This window comes from Sorex fumeus, unplaced genomic scaffold, assembly GCF_029834395.1.
Source record: "Sorex fumeus unplaced genomic scaffold, SorFum_2.1 ptg000037l, whole genome shotgun sequence".
NCBI classification, from domain to species: domain Eukaryota; kingdom Metazoa; phylum Chordata; class Mammalia; order Eulipotyphla; family Soricidae; genus Sorex; species Sorex fumeus.
Window position 1 is genome coordinate 38388404 of NW_026606094.1, and position 23544 is coordinate 38411947.

At 40.1% G+C, this 23544-nt stretch overlaps 1 protein-coding gene across 1 annotated transcript in view; it reads right to left on the reverse strand.

The window, feature by feature from the left end:
- The window catches only part of ELAPOR2 (endosome-lysosome associated apoptosis and autophagy regulator family member 2), a 214685-nt gene extending 192599 nt beyond the window's left edge, over positions 1-22086 (reverse strand). Inside the window, exon 1 of the mRNA XM_056117955.1 lies at positions 21764-22086. Coding sequence (XP_055973930.1) covers positions 21764-21952 — 189 coding nt within the window. The 5' untranslated portion in view covers positions 21953-22086. The remainder of the gene's footprint in view (positions 1-21763) is intronic.
- Positions 22087-23544: the final 1458 nt, after the last annotated feature.

Below are 23544 nucleotides of genomic sequence, written 5' to 3' on the forward strand. Positions count from 1 at the left end.
AGGCTTCAAAGATGACAGGATATGGCCCTGCTGTCTCCAGCACACAGCAGGACCTGAAAAGCATATCCTTGGGCCAGTAGTAGCTTCTAGACCTTCTGAGCACTGTTGACACCCCCCAACACACACAACACACTCACTAAAGAATGCTATAAGATAGTAATAATCCCCAAAAGAATATTTACAATTATACAATTTAAACTTACATGTCTCTCCTGTACCAAAAACCTAGAGCTAATAGGTCCACGAACTGACAAATAATCATTAGTTAATATTTGTAGTTTAACAGTTTCCAGATAAAATTCACAAACATATCTTAATGGCCTAAGATTCCAATGAAAACCTGATGCTGGAAAAAAATAATAAACTTCTTTTAACAGGAAAAAAATTAGGATTAAGTTTTGTTTCACATTCACAGAAATTATGACAATTTTTATTTTGCTATACTATAACATATTTCAATGCAACATTTTTGCCATAAATTAGCTCTTGCCGATGTGTTTAATTGAAACGAAAATCCATAATTTTCTAAATAGAGCAAAATAACTCAGTAATTGTTTATAAAGTTTAAGTCCAGACATAAGCATATGGCTTAGGAATTGACAAGGCTGTGACTTTTGGACTTCCCAGGTTGGAAGCCTGGGTGGCGTGGTCTCCGCAGCAGCCAAGAAGGGTGAGTATGCGCAGCCCCCAGGCCTCCTGCAGCACCTGACTGCTGATGCAATCAACACAGCTGTGACTTCTGGACTTCCCAGGTTGGAAGCCCAGGTGGTGTGGTTGCCGAGCAGCAGCAGCTCAAGTGGCCGCCAATTAATTTCTACCATCACAGTCCATTAGAACCACAACTTCTTCGGAACCCAGTAGGGCAGTTCCACCACTCAGCCAGATAAGGCCTATAGTCCAGTAGCCTCTATACCAATCTGCTTTCCTTCTGAAATAAAAAAGGCGCAAATAATCTAACCTGCAAAGGTCACAATGGTAAAACAATGCAAAAGCCTGCCAGGCTTAGTGAGTGAAGAAGCAAGGCCAGGTGATCCAATCAGTAATAATGAGCTATATAACCTCCCTGATAAGGAATTTAGAATGGGGCTGTTAAGGATGCATAAGGAACTCAAACAAACATATGGCTTAATTATTAACATTTTATATATACACATTATTGAATTTTTTAAAAAATAAACTTTATAGAGAACAAAAGCCCACTAATATTCTGGAAACATTTCCTTAGACCATGCATCTAAAAAATACAAATATGAGCCATTATTTATGCTTTTATTATTGCAACAACAAAATTTTATTTAAAAAAAACCAAATTTACTTCTGTAACAAAAATTATGTACTATGGAATCAGATGTTAGCATGATTATAGAACGAGACTCTGCTACCACTCTAGGACGACAGAGTGGTTTATAAATTTAATATAAGCATTTTCCCAGAGAATGCTCTTTATTTCTTTTTCTTCCCAAGCTAGAAAAACCTCCGATCTACCAGCTTACTTGTACTGTTTTTAAAATAGCAGTAAATGAGGTTTAGCAGTAAACCTCGAGTTCAAGTACTAGTAAATTAGTTCTCTAATTTTTTTTCAAAAAAACAGTTCACTGAAGGTCCAATTCAGCAAATGTCCGTTTTATATCAGAAACTCCAGCTGCTAGCCTGATTTCCAGAACAATAACTAACATCAACAAGACAACTAGATTAAATAAGTATTAACTGTTCCTGAATACCATCCAGCAGAAAATAATTTTTAATATTTTGGAGTAAAACTTCAGAGAAGTGAAAGGTTTTTTTTCCATTGAATCACCATGAGATATACAGTAACAAAGTTGTTCATGTACTGCATAGTTCCCCAAGTAAGGTGTGATCTATATACAACAATCCCCAACACCCCTGAAAAAGAAAGAAAAAGACATTCTTACACAAGGTATTATAAATAATATCAGAATCACTAATTTTAGAAAAATCTAATATTTGAGATAAACCTAAAACCACCATTGCCCAGCATCAATCTCTCCAAGTGGCACTTTGTACTTCCCTGCTCAGCCGTGGTTACTTTTCTCCAATTACCAGCAAAGCTGGGCTGGAGCGATAGCACAGTGGTAGGGTGCTTGCCTTGCATGCAGTCAACATGGCCAACCCGAGTTTGATTCCTCCGCCCCTCTCGGAGAGCCCAGCAAGCTACCGAGAGTATCTCGCCCACACGGCAGAGCCTGGCAAGCTCCCCGTGACGTATTGGATATGCCAGACACAGTAACAACAAAGTCTCCAATGGAGACATTACTGGGCCTGCTCGAGCAAATCAATGAACAATGGGAGGACAGTGACTAGCAAAGCTACAGGAAGAAGTGCCGCTCCTCACTATGTCTGCCTTTATTCTCGTTTTCTCCTGAACCCACACCCAATAGGGCTTCACCCTCAACGTTCAATCAAAATTGTTCTTGTCAAGATCAGTCATGAACTCTGTCTCGCAAAATCTAAATATCAATTCTCATCATTACATTGCTCCCAAGGAGACCTTAGTAAAGCCTCTTTCCTATTTCCAAATATACCACAATTTATATCATATATAAACCTTAGTCTCAATTATCATGATGTCCCACCTAGATCACTTAGATCATAAACTCACCATCCTCTTCACCCAGACCTCCTGTGTCTCTTTCCCACATAGCAATTATATCAATCTTTTTGTATATAAATCATGTTATTTCTGTATTGCAAAGCCTCCATGAAACTCATCTCACCATAATGTTTTTAACATGTCTTAAAAGGAACTATATAATCTGCCACATTCCATCCACCTGTGACCATGATGGTAACATACTCCGCCATGCTTATTCTAGTCATTGCACTCCCGCACAATGGCTTACACTTAAAACATGCCAAGTCCATGTGCATCTGCGGGCACTGAGATTTGCTGTTCCTTGTGCTTGAAAGCTATCCCCAGAGGTCTCTGTGGCTCAAATTCTCTCTCTACTTAAGCACTGCTCATATACTCTAGCAACAAAAGCCTTCTCCTAACCTATTAGTAGATACCCACACTGTCCATCCCTCGCCTTCATTTTTCTCCTTAGATTTACTACCACTTGTCCTGTATTTGTAGAATTTCTACATTCTGCCATTTCAAAAACTTCACAAGGGCAGGAACTTTAATTTTGCTCATTCTTTGTACCTAGATTGGGGATAAATATTTTTTTAAGCTAGAAAAATATTTTCAGCATATGTTCTGCTGAAGTGAGCACTGAAAAAATAGTTTTAAAAGTTTCAATAAACGGGGCTGGAGTGATAGCACAGCAGATAGGGCGTTTGCCTTGCACGCGGCCAACCCGGGTTTGATTCCCAGCATCCCATATGGTCCTCTGGGCACCGCCAGGGGTAATTCCTGAGTGCATGAGCCAGGAGTAACCCCTGTGCATCGCCGGGTGTGCCCCCCCCAAAAAAAGAAGTTTCAATAAACATATCAATAAATCAAATGTATTTGATTAGCACAAATTAAACAAAGAAGACTCAGAAAAATACCTAATTCTTAACCCTGACTAAATATTGAAATCTGTTTACAAGATCCTATTTTCTTGGTTGTCTAAATTGGAAGTCTTTAACATGGTCCATAATTGGTCAATGATTCTAAAGCATAAATCAAAAACAATTACATCTGAGTTCAAGTCTTAAAGAAATGCATTTTTTTCTTTGTACTACTTCTAGCACAGTGGTTGGCAAAGTGATAAATGGTTTTGTTTAATGGATGAATCCATAAGAAATCATTAAGTCTTTGCTGGTATACTTCTACATATGAAAAACTAAGAAGTTTATGAAACAATTCTAGTTCAGCAATCTGGTTAAGGAAATAAAGATATAAGATAGGGGGTTACAATACTTGAGCATTTCATAAAGCAACAGTAACCAGATAGTACACAGATACTCATGACTACTGACTCAAAGAATCCTCATTTTAGCTCTCAGTGATTAACGAGAGAGTCACCACTCTCACTTGCTTCGGAGCCAGTCATTTAGCGAGAAACAAGTGCTCTGCAAGCAGGCAGGCAAGCAGAAGCCGTTCTAACAACAAACATATCCAGCCGACTAAATGATTAGCTTTTCAAACATCAAGATTTATCTGAAATAGCACTAAGTACTTAGTGAAACAAAAAATTACCTCCCAGAATATCTCAGAATGACAAGATTCCCTTAGTGCTTACACTTCATTTTAGGCTGCCGCTGAATTTATAAACAATCTATTTGAAGTACACACTAATGAGTCCTTGATGCTCAGAGATTACATTATCATACTGGGGTTTAAGGATATCAAGAGTTACAACTAGAATTATATTGGGGGCTGGGATGTAGCTCAATGTTAGAGTGCATTCTCACATGTGTGAGGCTGTGGGCCTAAGCCACAGCATTATTGAAAAAAAAAACCCTATATTACAAGTAAGCTTATTGTTATAGAGATGGAATGTTAGTCAACTATAAAAACCCTTGGGGAGCTGAGGAGAGAGCTCAAAGGATTAGAGTATGTGCTTTGCAAGTAGAAGCCCTGGTACTTATCCCTAGCACAGTCTAAGTTTCCCTGAGCACAGAGTCAGGAGTAGCCATCAAGCACCATCAGGTATGGCAAAAAAGGTAAAGGTAAAGGTAAAGGCCCTCCCGTTGATCGTCGATTTGCTCGAGCGGGCCCAGTAACGTCTCCATTGGAGACTTTGTTGTTACTGTGTCTGGCATATCGAATACTTTCGGTAGCTTGCCGGGCTCTCCGAGAGGGGCGGAGGAATCGAACTCGGGTCGGCCATGTTGGCCGCTTGTAAGGCGAACGCCCTATTGAAAATTATTGGTTCACACTAAAATGTCAATCAGTCTCAAAATATAAGTGGACTAGGCCAGAGCAATAGTATAGTGGACAGGGCTCTTGCCTGCACACAGTCAGTCAAGTTTGATCCCTTGCATCCCATATGGTCCCCAGAGCCCTAACAGGAGTGATCCCACAGTGCAAAGTCAAAAGTAAGGTCTGAGCACTGCAAGGTGTGGCCCAAAAGCAAGATAAATCTAAGTGGCTAAAGCCAGATCAAAATAAAAGAGTATATGTCACATGATTCCATTTATACAAAATTCTAGAAAAGGAAAATTAATCTATGGCAACAGACACAAATCAGTGGTTTCATGGGGATAAGAGAGAAGAAGGGATGAATTATAAAGGGGAAGCAATGAATGTGTGAGGGTATTTAAACCTGCTAATAACTGACCAAACTGTGTACTTTATATGTATGTACTTTCAACAATATTTTCCAGACAATTATTTTCTTATAAAATACCTAACATTTTGGGTATTTTTGTTTTGTTTTATTTTCTTTTAATTTTTATTAGTGAAACACCATGAGGTACAGTTGTAGACTTATAAATTTTTGTGCTTGGGTTTCAGTTATACAATTATCAAGTACCCATCCCTCTACCAGTGCCCATTTTCCACCACCACGGGTCCCAGTATCTCTCCCACCCCCCATCCCCCCATCCCACCCTGCCTCTGTGGCAGGGCATTGCCTTTTGTTCTCTCCGCTTTTGGGTGTTGTGGTTTGCAAAAGAGGCATTGAGTGGCAATCATGTTTGATCTATAGTCTACTTTCAGCACGCTTCTCCCATCCTGGGAGGATTCTCCCAACATCCTTTATTTGGTGCTCCCTTCTCTATCTGAACTCCCTTTTTCCCTAGCATGTGTGGCTGGCCTCCAAGCCATGGAGCAAAATTCCCGGCACTAATCTCAGCCACTCTTGGGTGTTAGTCTCCTATTTTGTTACTTTATGTTCCCCAGATAAAGGCAATCTTTCTATGTCTATCCCTCTCTTTCTGAGTCACTTCGCTTAACATGATACTTTTCATGTAGTACCACTTGTATGTAAACTTCATGACTTTATCTTTTCTTAACAATAGCTAACAATTGAAGCACATTATTTACATAGGAATAATAAGTGAGTAAATAACTTTTAAATGGGTTCATATTGGGGTCTGAGAGCTACAGAGGAAGGGCTTGTCTTGCACACAACTGAATGGGGTTAAATCCAAAGTACCACATATGGTCCCCTAACACTGCCCAGAGTGATCCCTGAGGAAAAAACACCCGGAGAGTGAGGCCAAAAAAACAATAAATAAATCACTTTTTTCCAGTCAGAGAAAAATTAATAATAATAGTTACATGATACAGGTTAAGCAGCAATAACATTTTGAGACAGGAAGGAAATTTCTTCAGACTAGCACTGGTTTGAAAACCACAAATTTAGAACAATGGTTCAGATGCCTGTCATATAAGTCTTCAAAGAAAGCATAATAAGGAAGGGGGAGAGAAAAAAAGCATCAAATTATTATGACAAAATGATAAAACTAAAGGCAACTGATATTTAGATTAAATTGGCTTTGGTCTGTGTTATCCCCCCCCCCTCAAAAGTTGGATCTTTTATTTTGAAAGCCTTAGAGCTTCTGATTTCAGATGTCACTTAACTAATACACCTCATTCCTGCTCACAGTCCCTTATTCCCAGAATTACATAGGTAAAGATAGAGGCAGAACATTCCTTAGATCCAGTGATTGCCATATGTTACTAACAGTGGAAGAACCATGCCCAACTCTTTAAAATTCTAAAATGAAATTCTCCCAAACAAGAGTCCATTAGAAACAGATGATGTCCATTCAGATGATCAGCACAGCTTGAGAAGAAAGCTTGCCAGACAACAGAAGCAAGTGGAGAGACTCTATACAGATACCTCTTGCTCCAGTGCCAAGTGCTGGGGCCACCTACCCCGTGTGAGGTTAAAACACTACAGCACATAAAACATATGGAACATTAAACCTACCATGGAGGAAACTGTTTATGAAACACATGAAAAAGGGACAGCATTAGAAAATCTAACAGTCTGAATATTACTAAAGAAAACATTTATAGATAGTTTCTTGGAATCTTACTTGGTAAGACTCAATACATAAACTAGAATACATTAACTTTCTTTCTTTGAGGGCCATCCTCAAAGTGATGGTCAAAGTGAGAACCCTCAAGTGATGCTCAGGGTGCCTAAGGGGCACTTGTTCCAATTAGGCCAACTGTTCAGTGCTAGGGCCCATGGGTGAGGTGCTGCTCAGGTCATGGGGACCATAAGAGACACCCCAACAGGGGTCTCCTGGGCCACAACTGTTGATACTCAGGATTCTCCAGAATTACACCTGTTGAACCCCTGTACAATCTCCCTGACCCCTCAATACACAATCCTTGAAAGGAACTATAAAAACTTACAAGTACACACTAGCTGTGTTTGGGAACAATAGGAGGTGGAGGTGTGCAGTAAAAAGTGAGGCCTCTAGCAACAAACATACTCCCATCTGGGGCTCACTGGCTCTGTTATCTTTTGCTTGTTTTTACTTGTATTTGAGCTTCAGTTTCTTCATTTCTGAAAGCACAGGCATTATGTCATGATTAGTGTATTTCACACTTTTAACCATACAATGGTAATCATCAAGACAATAAAAGATAATTAGCTGATAATAAACTAGAATTGGGGTCAGAGAGGGAAGGTAAGGCACTTACTTTGCACTTGGCTGACTGGGATTTAATCCCGAGCACCCCAACCCTGTCAGGAGTAATCCCTGAGGTCAGAGCCAGGAGTAAACCCTGAGCACTACTGGGTGTAGCCCAACATCCAAGATAGAATAAAATTCTAAGTAAGTCAAAATATAAAAGTTTATATTATATTATTAAATGCAAAAATATGACTAAATTTTAGGCACATGACACTCCCATCTTATAAACAGACATGTACATTGATTTTTTAAAAATCCACAGACATTTGATTACACTATTACAGCCTATTACACTACTACAGATGATGAAAAGTGACACTTGGGCAGCAACTGGAGCTCTCAAGTTATTTAACTCCTAGAACATATTAAGACCTAAACATTAGAATTTGTGAGATAAATGAGTAAAAATATGACATTCCTCAAAACTGTACCTAGCCATTCTTTAATTTCATGTTTAAGAGTAGTGTACCTATCTGGCAGGATTGTGGTTTTTTTTATTACTTCATTTTTCTAGAGTGCACATGCATTGCTTTAATTTTAAAAAGGTCAAGTGTAGAAAAAACGAAACCACAAGAATAAAGCAAATGATGTTAATGTTTATCTGCTCTTTAGATAAGGAAGTACTTCCCTAGTATACTAAGCTCAAGTATATTTAAGTGTCCAATATTATTGCTAACATGCGTTATTAATATAGCCAAGAATTATCAAGTAGAAGTCAGCATTAAACTTGCATTTCAAAATGCCCAATTTATTCTGCTTCCAATTTTAGGATGTTAGGCTGAACACCAGAGGGCATTATCTTCTGTTTACACTATATGTATTTTAGAATAGAGGCGACAGATTGGGAAAGCGTGTGTCCTAGAACTAAAGCACCAAGCATAAAGATGTATCTTTGCATCTTTGCACCTGATTCAGTAGAAACGTAAATAACCTGTAGCAGCCATTGAAATGACCCTTAGTTTGCACACATGCTCTCAGTGCAGTATACAGAATTCGTTGTCTCTATTGGCTGAACCAGGACAACAGCATGCCCCAAAACAGGAATATCACAAATTAAAACTTAATTTAATCCAAGAAGAGTACAAAACAGCTTCTAGTATAAAATCAAGTCTGTATTCTCCTCTTTACTACCTACCAATCTCTCTTTTCCTCTAAATGAGCACACTACCAATGCCTTTATATATGACCATACAATGTATTTGAAACTCGCTATTGTGGCCCCCTTACATATCCTCTGAGGTAAACATTCGCAATTCCTTTGAGAAATCCTTAAGTACCTGGAGATACTTTTTTTAAAAAAAAAATTTATTAGTGAATCACCGTGACATACAGTTACACTTACAAACTTTCAGTCATATAATGATTGAGTACCCATCCCTCCACCAGTGCCCATTTTCCATCACCAATGGTCCCAGCAACCCTCCCACTACGCCCACCCCATCCCCTCCACCCCACCTCGTCTCTGTGGCAGAGCATTCCCTTTTGCTCTCTCTTTCCTTTTGGGTGTTGTGGTTTGCATTAGAGGTATTAAGTGGCCATCATGTTCGGTCTATAGTCACTTTCAGCCTGCATCTCCCATCCAGAACAGGCCCTCCTAGCTCCCTTTACTCGGTGGTCTCACCTCAAGATACTTTTAAAGTAGTTCATCTTCCTAATTCACACTTCAAACCAGCCTCTCCCTATGTCAATGTGCCTCTTCAAATAGTGCACCTAAGTCTGAAAATTAAATGTTTCCTTTTTATGAGTCAGCTGCTCTGTTCAGGTTATTAGGATCTAGACAGCACTCCCCATGGCTTTTGGCAGTCACCTGCCATTTATGGCTTCAAAACTATTTTTGAGGGCTGAAGAGGATAGAAAGGGGGATTTCCCAAGCAGTGCACTCAGAAAGTCAGGAGTGGACTCCTGCTATTCTGTCATCCATGCTGGTGGATCATCACTTTCTTAAATTAATAACTTTAGGGTACTTTTAATTCAAATGGTCTAGAACTTGCCTAGTTATTTCAGTCACCAGGTAGTCTGAATCTTGTCCACAAGGATGCAAAATTTTGTGTGCCTTTTAGAATACAAAGGATCACATTGAGATTTACGGTCACCTTCCTATCTTCTGTCCTCAGTGATTCTGTGGCATGGCTCTTCTGAGTGTGCCTTTCCGTATCATTCTCAAGTGCTTCTCCTTGCTTCCTAAGTGCAGCATTTCCCTGAGCCCTCTCCTCAACATACCACGTGCTATGTGCTCAGAGCCTCAGTGACCTCATCAACACCAGTGACTTCAATTACCTCTTATGGGCTCAAGGCTCCCAAATAGTCTCCCAGCCGCACTCATATGCATTCAATTGTCTCTGGCAAAACACTATTTGTATGTCCCTTGGGCACTTTAAACTCATGATGCCAATAATGAACTCATCTTCTTTCCATCTCCTCCTCCTCCTAAATTTTCAACCCCAAAGGCAGAGCATCTACCCTATTACCCAAAGTGAAAAACCTAGAAGTAATGATAAACTAAAACAGATGACTTTGCTGTCTACTCTATTTCCTTACTCCCCTTCCATGCTCCCTGTCAGTTGCTTAGCTATGATTTGTTTCGCTTTGTTTTTTCTTCTGCATGGAGGATACAACAGTCTCCTGATCTTTCTTCTTCCAACATTCCTTTTATGTTCCTCCAGTGACAAACAGAATAAATGTAATAATCCAATGCCTCCCCAGAGTTATTCTCGAAAGACCCACAGTCTTGACCTCCTTCATAAATTAGATAAATTAAGCATCTCTTGCTACTCCCACCCATGTCCCTCTAAGTGGTCCTTGAAATGGTCAGATGATTAAATTCCTCTGTGCACTTATACCACTGTATAAGTATACCACTTATACCACTGAGAGAGGCTGTTCTCTGCAAAAACACTTCTAGGAATCTTACAAAACTCAGTTCAAACAGCACTTTCTCTGAGAGCAGTATTCCTTAGTCTGATTTGGTTGCCACTTCTCAGTGGCCTTCTATATAATTCTGGGCTTGCATCCATCAGTGTTGAACCCAGCTCTACTATAGCCAAAGATTTACAGATTTGTTTTTCTACACTAGAAATTTTCTATATGAACTCAATAACTTCTAGATAAATGATCATATTATAAATATCACTTTAAAAAAGCATTTATATAAATGAAGCAGAGCTATTTTTAAGTTAAAAAAATAACAACAAACAATGTTGGTCAGTTCAAGCTTAAGAATTTTTACTCCAAATGGTGAAGGATAGTAGACACTGATAGAGGGTGTGGTGCTGGAGTGAGTGTTTAGTGCATGAAATCCTACCATTACACAGTGCCTATATTAAAATAAAAATTTTTAAAGAAAATATAGTCTCATCTATAAGATAGATAGCCTCATCCAGTCTACCTTACTTGTAAAAGTAAAAAAAAATTTCACTTTGCAATTTCTTCTCAGTATTTTTCAACAAGAAAAAAAATTTCAGGAAAGAATGTTTACATTGTATATATATTATCATAGCTATAGCAAGAGCTCACATACACAACAGAAACAATTAATGCAAACACCTAAACAGAAAATTCCAGAGTGAAATGCAAAAGGCTAAGTGAAATGAAAAATATTATATTAAACATGTGAAGTACAAAAGGAAATAAAATGTAAATTACACTAAGGAGATGCATTTTAACATAAAATTAGTAACAAAATACAATTTTCAATGCCAGTTTATTATTCATTACCTGTGACTCAAGATTTCTGCCACAAGTAATCTATCTTTAATAATCAGAAATTCATATAATATGTTAATATGGAATGGTTTATTATAAAAGATAATTAAAACAATCTAAAATTAATTCATTTCATAAGCACTTATTAAGTCTTTACTATATGCCAGAAATTATTTGATGCATTAATGGAATATCATTTTTTCAGAATAGTGCCTCTTATGGCAATAAATACTTATGGAACTTATAATTTATTGAGGGGATCATTAAAAAAATTAAGTATAGGGCTGAAGCGACAGCACAGCAGGTAGGGCATGTGCCAGGAGTAATCCCTGAGTGCATGAATCAGGAGTAACCCCTATGCATCGCCAGGTGTAACCCAAAAAGAAAAAAAAAAGTAAGTATAATGAATACTTAAAAGAACTATGGCCACAGACCCCGCATCAAGTTGTTTCACTCAATGCGCCCCAAAGGAGGAACAGGTGAGACTCTCCATGACCCAAGGAACCCAGCCCCGGCAGCCAAAAATCTCCAGAACTCAACCGCCACCATGCTCACAGCCACTCTCCACACACTAGGACCAAGCCTCACCCACAAATGAACCTATTCCTGGACAACACATATCTCACATTACCCATACTCCAAGAGTATTGTGCCACATTTGATGGGGTTTAAAGTAGGAGGCAACCAATCTCAGAGGGAAACATTATAGTTTATATATATACATATATATATGCACACACAAGGCTCAACCTTTAACAACATATTAGTGGTCTCTTACAGAAGGGCTTAACGGCCCCTGGATGAAATACAACAAAATGCAACAATCTTCACACTCCTTCCTCTAAGGAAACTTTTTTGTAGCATTTTCAGAGGTTTTTCATAACAAACAACACAAAATAAATTATTTCAGTTCTGCTTTTGGGCAGGGGTTGGGGTTCAGGATAGAAATATATGAAATATGTTGGTGGGAAGTTATAATGGTGGTGGGACTGGTGTTCAAATATTAAATGTAATCAAATATTGTGTTCTACTTTATAAAATAAAAAAAAGAACTATGGTCAAAAATAAAAGACTGAACTAAGACTAGAGAAGAGAAAGTGGCAATTTTAAGAAGGTGGGCAATCGAGATACTACTGGGGCTGGTAATATAGTAGAAATTAGAAGAACACGGGACACAAAGGAGAACACCAAGAAAATGCCTGAAAGAACAGAGTTCTGCAGAGAGAGAAGAGTTTATGTAGTAGCCCTAAGAAAGAAGTACTCAGTATATTGTAGAAAGAGGAAGGAGACAGAGAAAGCTAAGGCAGAGGGGGGAGTGAAGGGGAAATGAAGAAATGACATTATTAGACTATTGGAGGCCAGATCAAGTGACCCCAAGGCCACCATCAGATATTGGGTTCTGAATGAAGACTTGGATGAGTTCTGAGCAGAAGCATTGAGTTTCCAACATGCTGTAATAAGATCTCTTGACTACTATGTACAGATCAAACTAAAGATGATCTAGATGGGTAGCTACAGCAATAACTCAGACACCATATGATGGTGGTATTTTTAAAAGGTAGCCAGGGAAGGATTATTGAAAGTGACAACTGAGTACAACTCAGAAGGACACACACAAAGATACAGGCAAAGTGGTAAGAGATTCTGACCAAGCTATTTTAAAGCAATCACAAGAGGGTTTGCTGAGAAACTGAATGTGAAAGAAAAGTCAGTGGAGACTCCAGGGTATTAGATGTAAATAAGTGGAAGAAAATAGTTGTTGTTAAAGTAAACAGAAGGACTGTAATGAAGTAAATTTGCACCAATGTCAGGAGCTTGGTTTTGGGCATCAGGCGTGAGATACCTATCCTAATGGGGATGTCAAAATTGTGTTTATGGAGAGCTGAATGACAGGAGATGTAAATTTGAGAACAGTCCATATAGAGATGGTACTTAAAGTCCAAGAGACTGGAGAACATCACCAAGAATATAAGAATGACTAAAAAAAATAGTGGAGTTACAAAGGCTTGATTTCCACAATGTAAATAATCTGGGAAATAGGGAGAAACAAGCAAAGACTGAGAAGGGTGACAGTGGAGAAAGAGAAAGACCAGGAGTACATGGTGTGACTGAATCCAAGTCAAGGTTTCAGTGGTTACACCATGATCAACTAGGTCCAGTGTTTTCATACCTATTACAAAAATACTTATCAGAAAGTATTAATGCTATTGGCAAATGTTTTCAACAAGAGGAAAAGACACAACTTCCACATATGACAGACTTTACATGTTGAAAAAGAAAATAGGTAAAAAATGTACTAACATCTACCTAATATCTAACACTAGATATTCCTTAGCAGTAGAATTAGTGCTAACATTTTCTTTGTATTTCTTAAAATGTTCACAATATAAAACTTCCAGGTGGAGTGATAGCACAATGGGTAGAGTGTTTGACTTACACGCAGCCAACATGGTTGACCCGAGTTCTATTCCTCCGCCCCTCTCGGAGAGCCTGGCAAGCTATGGAGAGTATCTTGCCCGCGTGGCAAAGCCTGGCAAGCTACCCATGATGTATTTGATATGCCAAACACAGTAACAAGTCTCACGATGTTACTGGGCCCGCTCAAACAAAATCAATGAACAACGGGAGGACCGTGACCGTGATAAAACTTCCATTAGTAGGAGGAATATTCCTATCAAATACTTTGGTAAATACATTTTTCCACCCTCAATTCTATCCTTTCACATTTCAATTCATTCATTTAGAATGTTCCTCTTAGAACATAGAAACACTGTTCAAAAATAATAACTAATACCTGGGTATTATATTAAAATCTACAGACCATTCCCAAATGCATTGTTAGATCTTTATATCAACTCTATCATGAGATATATCTCCATGTTCAGTCAAAGAAAGACAAAGAAGTTGATTTGCTTAAAGTCATACAAAGCAGTGGCAAGGCTCAAATTTTCTTGCTTTGTTTATTACTTTTAATACCATTTGATCCCTGACTACAGTGCCCGAGTACCATTGGCTGTGGTCTCAAAAAACAATAAAGTAAAACAAGGAAGTACTTGCTGATGCTCATCATTCCATGGTTATGGAAAAATCTCATGCTCCATTTGATGAGACTATTTTAGGAGTTTCTATGATGCCCTGCAGAAGCATAAAGCTAGGTTTACAGTTGAAAGAAATTTAATAACTCAATCGCTAGGTTTCAGACGACTCTATCCAAAGCAGTGATTCTCTGACTTCAGCCTGAGTCGGTGTCCCCTGAGAGCTACTGGGCCTCACAAGGATTCTGATTCTGTAGTGTGTGCTGGAAGTTCAAAGACTTGTATTTCTGATAAGTTCATAGATAATGCTGATCTGCTGGTACTAGGATCACACTTGGGAGAAACAATGACCTAGAGAAAAAAAGCCTGCAAAAGTGATGTTTTATGAAAAGTATCTTATATTCCATAGATATAAACTGAGTTGAAAACGAATCAAATATTCTTGACTGCTGGCTTTTTGCTTTAGTGTCTTATGTTTGGTACAGATTAGAGAAGAAGTCAATTAAATGTGCCACAAAGATAAATTCCTTTTGATAACTAAGAAAGTGGAAGCCTCCACTCTACTATATTTCCAAGGCAGTGATCATACCTCCAGAGGCCTCATGTCTTACTGAGACAACTCTTCTAAGTGCTTTTGTGAGAAAAAAATTCATGCTATTTCCTGACAAAGGTAATAAAATTTCTGCCCACAGTGAATGTACTGTCTGTGTGTATGTGGGGGGGGGGGGGGGGAATAAATCAGAGTCGCTGATAAAACTTATGGTACCTTTGTGTGACTTAGCAAATGGTACCCATTCTGGGAATATGTACTTGCAAAAGGTACTTTCCTCTGGTCAGATGCTGACTTGTGCAAGAGCAGAGAGCTAGGATCTTTGGGTACTTGATGGATTCAATCTGTATGTGCTCCCACAGTTGGCCCCTTTTATAACAGTACAGTTCACCATCCATCCAAGGTGGGCTTGGAAAGCTAGTTGTAGACCAAGAAAGGAAGGTCCCCACAGTTAATGGTACGCTGTAATGGACTCAGAGAAAAGATCCTTTGTCTTTATCAGGAGAACAGAGAAATAAATCTAGACCAGTGTTTCCCTAAGTGGAAACTAAGCCCCCAGGGGTACACTGGCATGATGTGAGGGGCAGCAGTAGTCTCAGATGCAATAGGAGACACTGTCTATTTGTTTGTATAAATCTACAAAAGTAGATTTCAGCGGTCACTGAGTGTTATTTTTTCTTTAAAGGGGGCAGTTACATTGAGTTACCTGTCTCCCTACAGTCATAACCCACAGTTTAAGAAGCTAAGCCGAATTAGTTTGGGAACCTCTGATCTAGACCTTAGCTTCTGGAAGGTTGTAACCTCCCAGAGGATGCCATAACTGAATGTGGAATTCACAGAACATTTGGAAACTATGAAAGGTTTATGAGCATGCAACAAGTAAAATTAACTCAAAATGAAAAATAATGAACCCAGGGTCTTTCTAGCAGTATTCAGTCTGGTGCATTTCTCAGCTGAAGTGGGATCACAAGTGGAAAAATTTTGGGAAGACCTGATCAAGATCAAGTTTCCTCTAAGACAGGCCATCAACACCATGCACTACCTCCTTCCAACAAACTCCTACTCATCCACTGAGTCACAGTTTTCACATCTTTCCCTTAGGGAGTTCCCCACCTCAGGCTACGAGGATGGAACCACCCACTACATGCTTCACTTGTTATTAATTAACGTGTATTATTGTTCTGATCTGGCACCAATGATAGTATAAACTTCCACATGAGAAGCAGGCAGAAGTTCTATTAATCTTTTTGCTGCTAATATCTTGTATATAGTAAAAAGTAAAAAGTCTTGTATATGAGTATACAATACAAATATGCAAATATTGATATATTTAACATTAAGAAAGGAAAAAAACAGGATAAAATTATCCATGTCAGAGTATCATGCTAAGTGAAATGAGTCAGAAAAAGAGGGACAGACACAGAAGGACTGCACTCGTTTGTGGAGTATAGAATAACATAACATGAGGCTGACACCCAAGGACAATAGATACAAGGGCCAGGAAGATTGGTCCATAGCTGGAAGCCTGCCTCATTAGCATAAGAGAAGGGAGAAGGCAGGTGAAATAGAGAAGGGATCACTAAAATGAAGGCTGGAGGAACTGGTCAGGATGGGAGATGTGTGCTGAAAGTAGATAATGAACCAAACATGATGACCTCCCAGTGTCTGTATTGCAAACCATAAGTAAAAGAGAGAGAGCAGAGAGAGAGGGAGAGTATGCGGAATATCATCTGCCATGGAGGCAGGGTGAGGGTGGGGAAAGGGGTGGAGTATACTGAGGAGATTGGTGGTGGGGAATGTGCACTGGTGGAGGGATGGGTGTTCGATCATTGTGTGATTGTGTGAACCCAAACATGAAAGCTTGTAACTATCTCACAGTGATTCAATAAAATTTTTAAAAAGAAGAAAAGAAAAGAAAATGATCCATGTCATTTTGGTTTTTTCTTTTTAGTGGGAAGGAATGGACCACCAAAATCTGACTGGTGTTTTATGATAATATAAACTATCATGAGAGCCATGACACTGTTTTTTGATAGAAAAAATCTATATTATGATACGCTATTCCCATCCCTTATGCTAAAATGACACTCATAGAGTTGTCAACTCTCAGTTTTACATTGTAAATATTGATGGTGTGAATACTTGCTCACATTTGCCTAAAACATGAGAAATGGTTTTGAGCAGAAGAACTTGAAATGGAAAATTCACCTCCACAACATAACAGGCAAGGTAATTATGTTAACAGCTTGGAAACAGAGGCAGTGTCCTAACTCCTTCATTCAATAACCATGGATTTAGAATCTCTGACACTGGCACACATAGTCCATTCCCTTCAGAGACTTCCCACACAAAGTTTATCAACCATTGCCATCAGAGTCTGAAACAGAAAACATGACATTTTCAAGGCCTCTGATTTACATACACTTGGTAGACCCAATTCTTACTAAATGCAGACAGGTTACAGAATTAAATTCCACTACCTCATGTCACAGGTAATGTTCTATCCATCCCTCGCTGCAGGAATCACTCTGGCATTGAACATCAGCAATCTGTCAAACCCAGTCTTCTCTTTTCAGTCTTCATTTCAACCTCTTTGGGTAAGCAAATACCACTCTCCCCTTTCTTCTTCAAAGACTTCTTTCCCATCTCCAAAGTCTCCAAACCTTCACATTTATCTTATGTTCTTATGTTCGCTGTAACTTATGTGTCTGCTTTGTGGACTTATCCTTTTATGTCCCTTTAATGTTGGTAAAACCCAAGTCTTTTCTCTCCTCGTACTTGTTCTCCTTTCTTGGATAGTCTTTTCTTAACTAGAAGTCTTAACCACTGTCTTTGATTCAAGTGATATCTCCACACTACCCAGAACATGCCCATGAGCAAAAATGGACTGATAGCTAACTGCTTACAGAGCCACTGTACTAAGAGACCTTCTCTTCAAAACCAAGTCCCTTAATGTCTTCACATTCCTCATCAAAATTAGAGGAACCATGTTCTAACCACACTGAAACCTCACCCCACATATCTACTTAGGGTCAATTCTGTCTCTTCACAGTATGTCCTTTTTACCCTCTTCATTTCTAGCTCTAAAATTCAATTATTCCTTACCTGGACTGTTACAACTGTTACTAGTAGGTCTCACTTCTTTCTGCCTCCAATCAAATGTGGCCTCATACTACTACCAAACTAAAGCACACTTTCTAACTTTTGATTTGTAAATCCTCCAGGGTCACCAACCTAAAAATTAACAGCATGACTTAAAGCTATGTATTATGTAGATTGGACTTCTACCTGTCTTTCATATTCACTTCTCAATAAGCTCCACAGAGCACTGGGTTCTTCAGTTAGAATCAATTACAACAAAATACTGTTTTTTTTTTTTTAGTTCTGCCACTTAAATATTTATCATCAAAATCTCTTTTCCCCAAACTAGATCACACTAATAGTTGACCCTTGGCTGCTTAGACCATTCAGATCTCACTTTTTCTCTAGGGCCTTTTCTAATTCTCTTCCATTATATCTGACTTCCCCTTTCTTATTTCATGGAACCAGATGACTTAATTACCTGTGTTTGTTTACATATCTGTCTCATCCATATCTAATTATTTTTTTTAATTTGCAACTCCACAGTCTCTGACATTTTTGCCTGGATACAAGCTCAGTAAATGTCTGTCAGTGAAGATTCAGAGAGACCAGGATTATATTATGAAGGGTTTTTACAGCAGTGTACCAAGAATCAAGTTATTCTGTGATTTAATTTTCCAGATTTAAATAATGCATACACAATTCACTTAGTTTTGTTCTTTAACTCTCATGTTCTCTATTTTATAGTACCTTACTCCAACTCTGAATCATTTGTTGGCCTCTTTATATTTTTCATTCTGGCAGCCCCATTAAGTCTTACTTACAGTGAGTCAAAATTTTCATTCAATTCTTGTAGAAGTCTATTCTATCAACCTCCAAAAGCTTACTATAGGCCCTTCTTATATATCAAGATTTAGGTCTATTAATTTAACCATAAACAACTCTCTTATTTACATAGATTTTTCCCTTTAACATATTAATTTCATTTCATCCTCCTTGTAAAGACAGGTAGGCCAGCTTTTGTAAATTTGTAAATTGTAAATTTACACACAAAAAACAGATGTCAAGAAACATAGAAACATATTCATCCTTTGTAAGTTTACTCCCACATGACAGCCTCAGAAATATTAACTCTGTCTTCTTGGATGCCTAGTCCATACACTTTTTTCCCTTTAAAAAACATTTATTGAAGTCATATCCTATTTTTATCTTTCATCTGCTGGCACATTGACTTTTCTGACTCCCAAACTATAGTCTTCCTGTTTGTACTTGTGCTTCCATCCTGCTGATTTGATCATCAGCTGATTCCAAAGTAATCATTTTTCTCCCCTTTTTGACTCCATCATCCACAGCTTTTGACAAATAAGCATTTTAGAAGTTTCACCCCAGAGTCCTATCCTCTGCAAGAATCTAAGAGACAATTTCCCCTATAACCTAAGTCTCTTTAAAAGGCCTTTTTCTGAACTCAGACAATCCTAACTAGATCACTTGCAGAACGTTTGATGTTTCTTCTTGCTTTTCCTTTCATGCTTTCCTCCAAAAACAGGGAAGGAAAATAAGGCTATGTAACTTGAAACACAACTAATTTCACAAAAGAAAAAATAATAATAAAGGAGAGTGAGCATCAAACTACATATGGGAAATGAAGTTTAGAATTACCTGCAGCCTTGTCCATACTGTAACATTTATTTCACATTACTAAGAGTTGGCTTTGATTTCCAATCTCAGACTCCCTCCCTCCTTTACTCTCTCTCCTCCCCACCAGAGAGTGTATCCCTTATATATGCATTAATCTGCTTTTCTGTTAATCAAGTGTGGGAAGAGAGTCACACACTATTCCTACTTTAATTCTATGTCCACAAGAACTTGGCCCACAAGTCCATATCTACATGTCACATGAAGCTCTATCTCTACCACTGAAGTCTAAAAGAGACATGTTTTTTCTCTTTCCTCAGGAAAAAAATAATAGAACAATGATAAATTCTGTAAATTAACTCAGTAAGATCAAACAAAGAAGGCAGATTCTGCCCTGAGAGACCATTTGACTCTCCTATTTTCAAAGGGACCTCTGATTCCCAGTCACTTTCCAACTATTTGTCAGTATTCAGGTAGAATACAATTTAGCCTGTGTTTCAATATTTCTCAGATACAACAAGCTACATGCAGCACACCCATTGGCATCCTATTATAAATTTTATCTTCATTTTTAGAGGGAAAATTCAAACTTGAAACCACAATTGATGGAGTCATATGCAGTTTCTAAAGCCAGGTCAACAGGGGATAGAATTTGTTGGAGATGGTCTTCCTAAACATTGTCATCTCCCTTGCTCTACTTTCAAAGTTTCTGCCTTAGGATATAGATTTTTACTGTTTTTTTTCCCCTAGATATCCCTATGCAGAACGTATGCTCATCTAAAGGATTAGTGATCAAAACACATTCCCACCGGCCCTGCTTGTCACCCCTTTCAAGCACATTTTTTCATTACTGATAATTAATGCCATGAATATTAATATTTCCATTTTTTAAATGATACATGTTCTTTCTATTGGGGCTTTGAACTAAAGGTATGGTTTAAACTGTCCCACCAGCACTGTTCCTGAAAGAATGGATGATCCCCAGGTAATAGGTAAAACTGGAACCCACAGACAAAACTACTGATTACACTAATAGACTGAAATTAAACACAGCTGTTTGTTGAGTCAGCCGAGCAGCGTGTTCATAGACTTTTCCTTTGTACTGGGTTGTTTCATTTTCGTCTGTCCTGGGGCTTTTGCTGTCAGAGAGGAAGATGAAAATCCTTGGGTGACAGGTGGTGCCCTGCCTGCATGCAGATACTCTAACTCAAGCCTGAGTAAAATTCAAAAGTTACAGCACCAGACACAAAGGAACAGGTTCTGGGCTTTCTTCCCTAGGGGCCTATTGGCTAATCTATTTTTTCTAACTAAATTAAAATTACCCATCATCCTGACTCCTAGCAATCTTCCTAAAACCAGTATTCGCGCCTCAAATCCTCCCCAACAAAATCAAAGTAGGTCAAAAATGTTGCTTCCTTTCGCGCATTGATTTTCATTAAGAGGATGCACTGTCTGGAACATTAAAAGGAAAGATAAACACCCAATATAAGTACCAATGACACCCCTGTAGATATTTTTTGGACAGTAAGTACAGTTCCCCTAAAAGCAGGAGCAAACCTCATCACCCGTAATTTCTCCTTCTTGGCTATAAATCAACAATAAATTCAAGCTATAAAAATTATACACAGCCAGGTGACGGGCACTGCCCCGGGAGCAGCATAATCACCGTCTTTCTCATTTTCTAGATCACCAACCCTCCACTGCCCTAAGAACATTCTTTTTTCCCCTTCCTAATTCATATCCATTTTTTCCAGAAAAGTGCTAAGTGATAACACACATGGGTTTAGCAAGTCTCCGGGGCCTTATCGGGGTGCGGGATGAAGCGGCCAGGAAGAAGGGAGTGTAGAAAGGGAGGAGAAAGAAGAGGAGATGCAGGGACCAAGGTTAGAAGCGGGAACACTGATGTGGCAGTATCCGGCTCTGTAAGAGCTGTGCACGGCTAGGTTCGCCCTCGCCCCCGACGACCCCAGGTCCTCCAAAGTCCTTCCGAGCCTTAGAAACACGGGTGCGAGGAGAAAAGCATCACCCAAGATAGCCCAGCCACACACCCTCGCCGGGCCAGCTTCCCCGAGCCGCTAACTTCATCCCTGCTACCACGCAAGAAAAGAGACGACCGCAGAGAGCAATAAACAGGCACCTCCCCCGTTTCATCACCCGCCCCCCCTCTCACCCCCTCCCCCCGCAAACTCCAGGTGAAGGACCAGGTGCAGCTCACCTCCTGGCAAGGAGGCAGCGGGTGGCTGGAGGCGGCGGGCTGGTCCCCAGCCCAGGCCGCCCGGCAGCCGGCGAGCGCCCAGCAGCAAATCCAGGCGGGGCTCCAGGGCGACGAGAGCCCACCGCGGGGAGCCCCGGCCGGTCGCCCCCGGCCCCTGCCCCGGGCCGAGCCCGGGTTGAGGAACAACATCTTCGGCCCGAGACGCTCGACCGGCGGCCCGCAGCAGCCAGGCAGCGTCCCCGGCGCGCGCGCTCCGCTCCCGGGCCGCGAGGGCTGCGCGCTCGCCCAGTGCGCCCGCTGACAGCTCGGCTGCGCTCGTGGCCCGTCACGCCGGAGGGAGGGAGGGAGGGAAGGAGGGAGGGAGGAACCGCGGGGCGCGGGCGCGGCGTGGGGGCGGGACGCGGGGCGGGGACGCGGGAGCCCGCGAGCAGGTGGCACGGGCGGAGGCTGCGGCCCGGCTCCCCCGGGTCCTCGGGGGCTGCGTCGCCGCCGTCTGGAGGCGGGCGACACATTACGCAGCGGAGGCGCGAGAGGCCGCGCGAGTCCCACGCTAGGGTCGGCTTTCCCCGGTCCCCCCGGGGACGCCAGGAGGGGCGCTCCGGGGATGCAGCGGGTGTAAAACACTGCACATGAAGACATTGTTTTCCGCCCTCGGGTCTCTGCAAAGCTCCCTACTTCCCGCACCCCTCCCACGGACACACGGATGCGCCCCTAGGTACATTCCCATCGTGAGGATTGAGTTTGCGGGAACCTGGGCGAGAGATGGCGGGGAGGAAAGGGCAATGAAATCCAGATGAAATCCAGTTTGTGACTCGACGTCCACACTGGTTTTGAGGGGGAAATCGCAGTGCCCAACCCCCCCGCAGGGTGGTCGTGAGGATTCTGCAAATTGATGGACACAGAGCACTGGGAAGAGTGGCAGGCGAGCGCACATGGGAGAGGGTTGGTGGTAGAAGCAATTGCGGCGATTGGTGTTTTTCATGGGGCAAGGGTGTGTGATCTCAGGCAAGCAAGCTCTTTTGTTCCTAGGGGGGATAAAGGTCTAGTCCCCAAGTCTACAGGGACTGGAGTAGTCTGGGTTTTGTTGTTCTTGTTTTTGTTTTTATTTCGAAAAACACACTTGAACGGGTGGTGGGCACCAAGCGGTGAATAAGATGCTTTTGGTTAGTGTTCGACCTTAAGTGGTCCTTAGTATGATTTTTGTGAATGGGTGAGTTAAGGGCGCACCCAAGCTAATTGAGTGTCTGCAGAAGTTTACCTAGCCGATATTATCCAGTCAAACTGACCTGATTTTTTTCTGTCTCCGTGACTTTAAAGTCCTTTAAATGGTTTTACATGGAATGTCCAAATTTTCTCTCCTGTTTATAACATCCTACAAATGATTTGTAAATTGCATTTATTTTTCTCCTTAATTTTTTAAGTAAATATTTTCTTAAGTCATAAAACTCCCTAGCAACACAGTTATATATAAGGTTTTGGATTAAGGTTTTCTGTATAAGGTTTTTCCTAATAGATATATGCAATTTTGGATAATAACCATTTTTTCAAGTAATAAACATTACAAGAAATTTTAGAGTGAATGCCCTTGATAAAACATCTGTATATGAATTTCCTTCTAGTATTCTATTATGCCTTTCTAGAATTTAAATCAATGGGTCATATAGTCTCTGTATTTTTAAGTTTTTCATGGAAAGAAACTTCAAAAATTTCAATTCCCTCCAAAAATTTTAAATTAACAGTTACTCACAATTTGTGTTTCACAGCACATAATTTTGTCTATA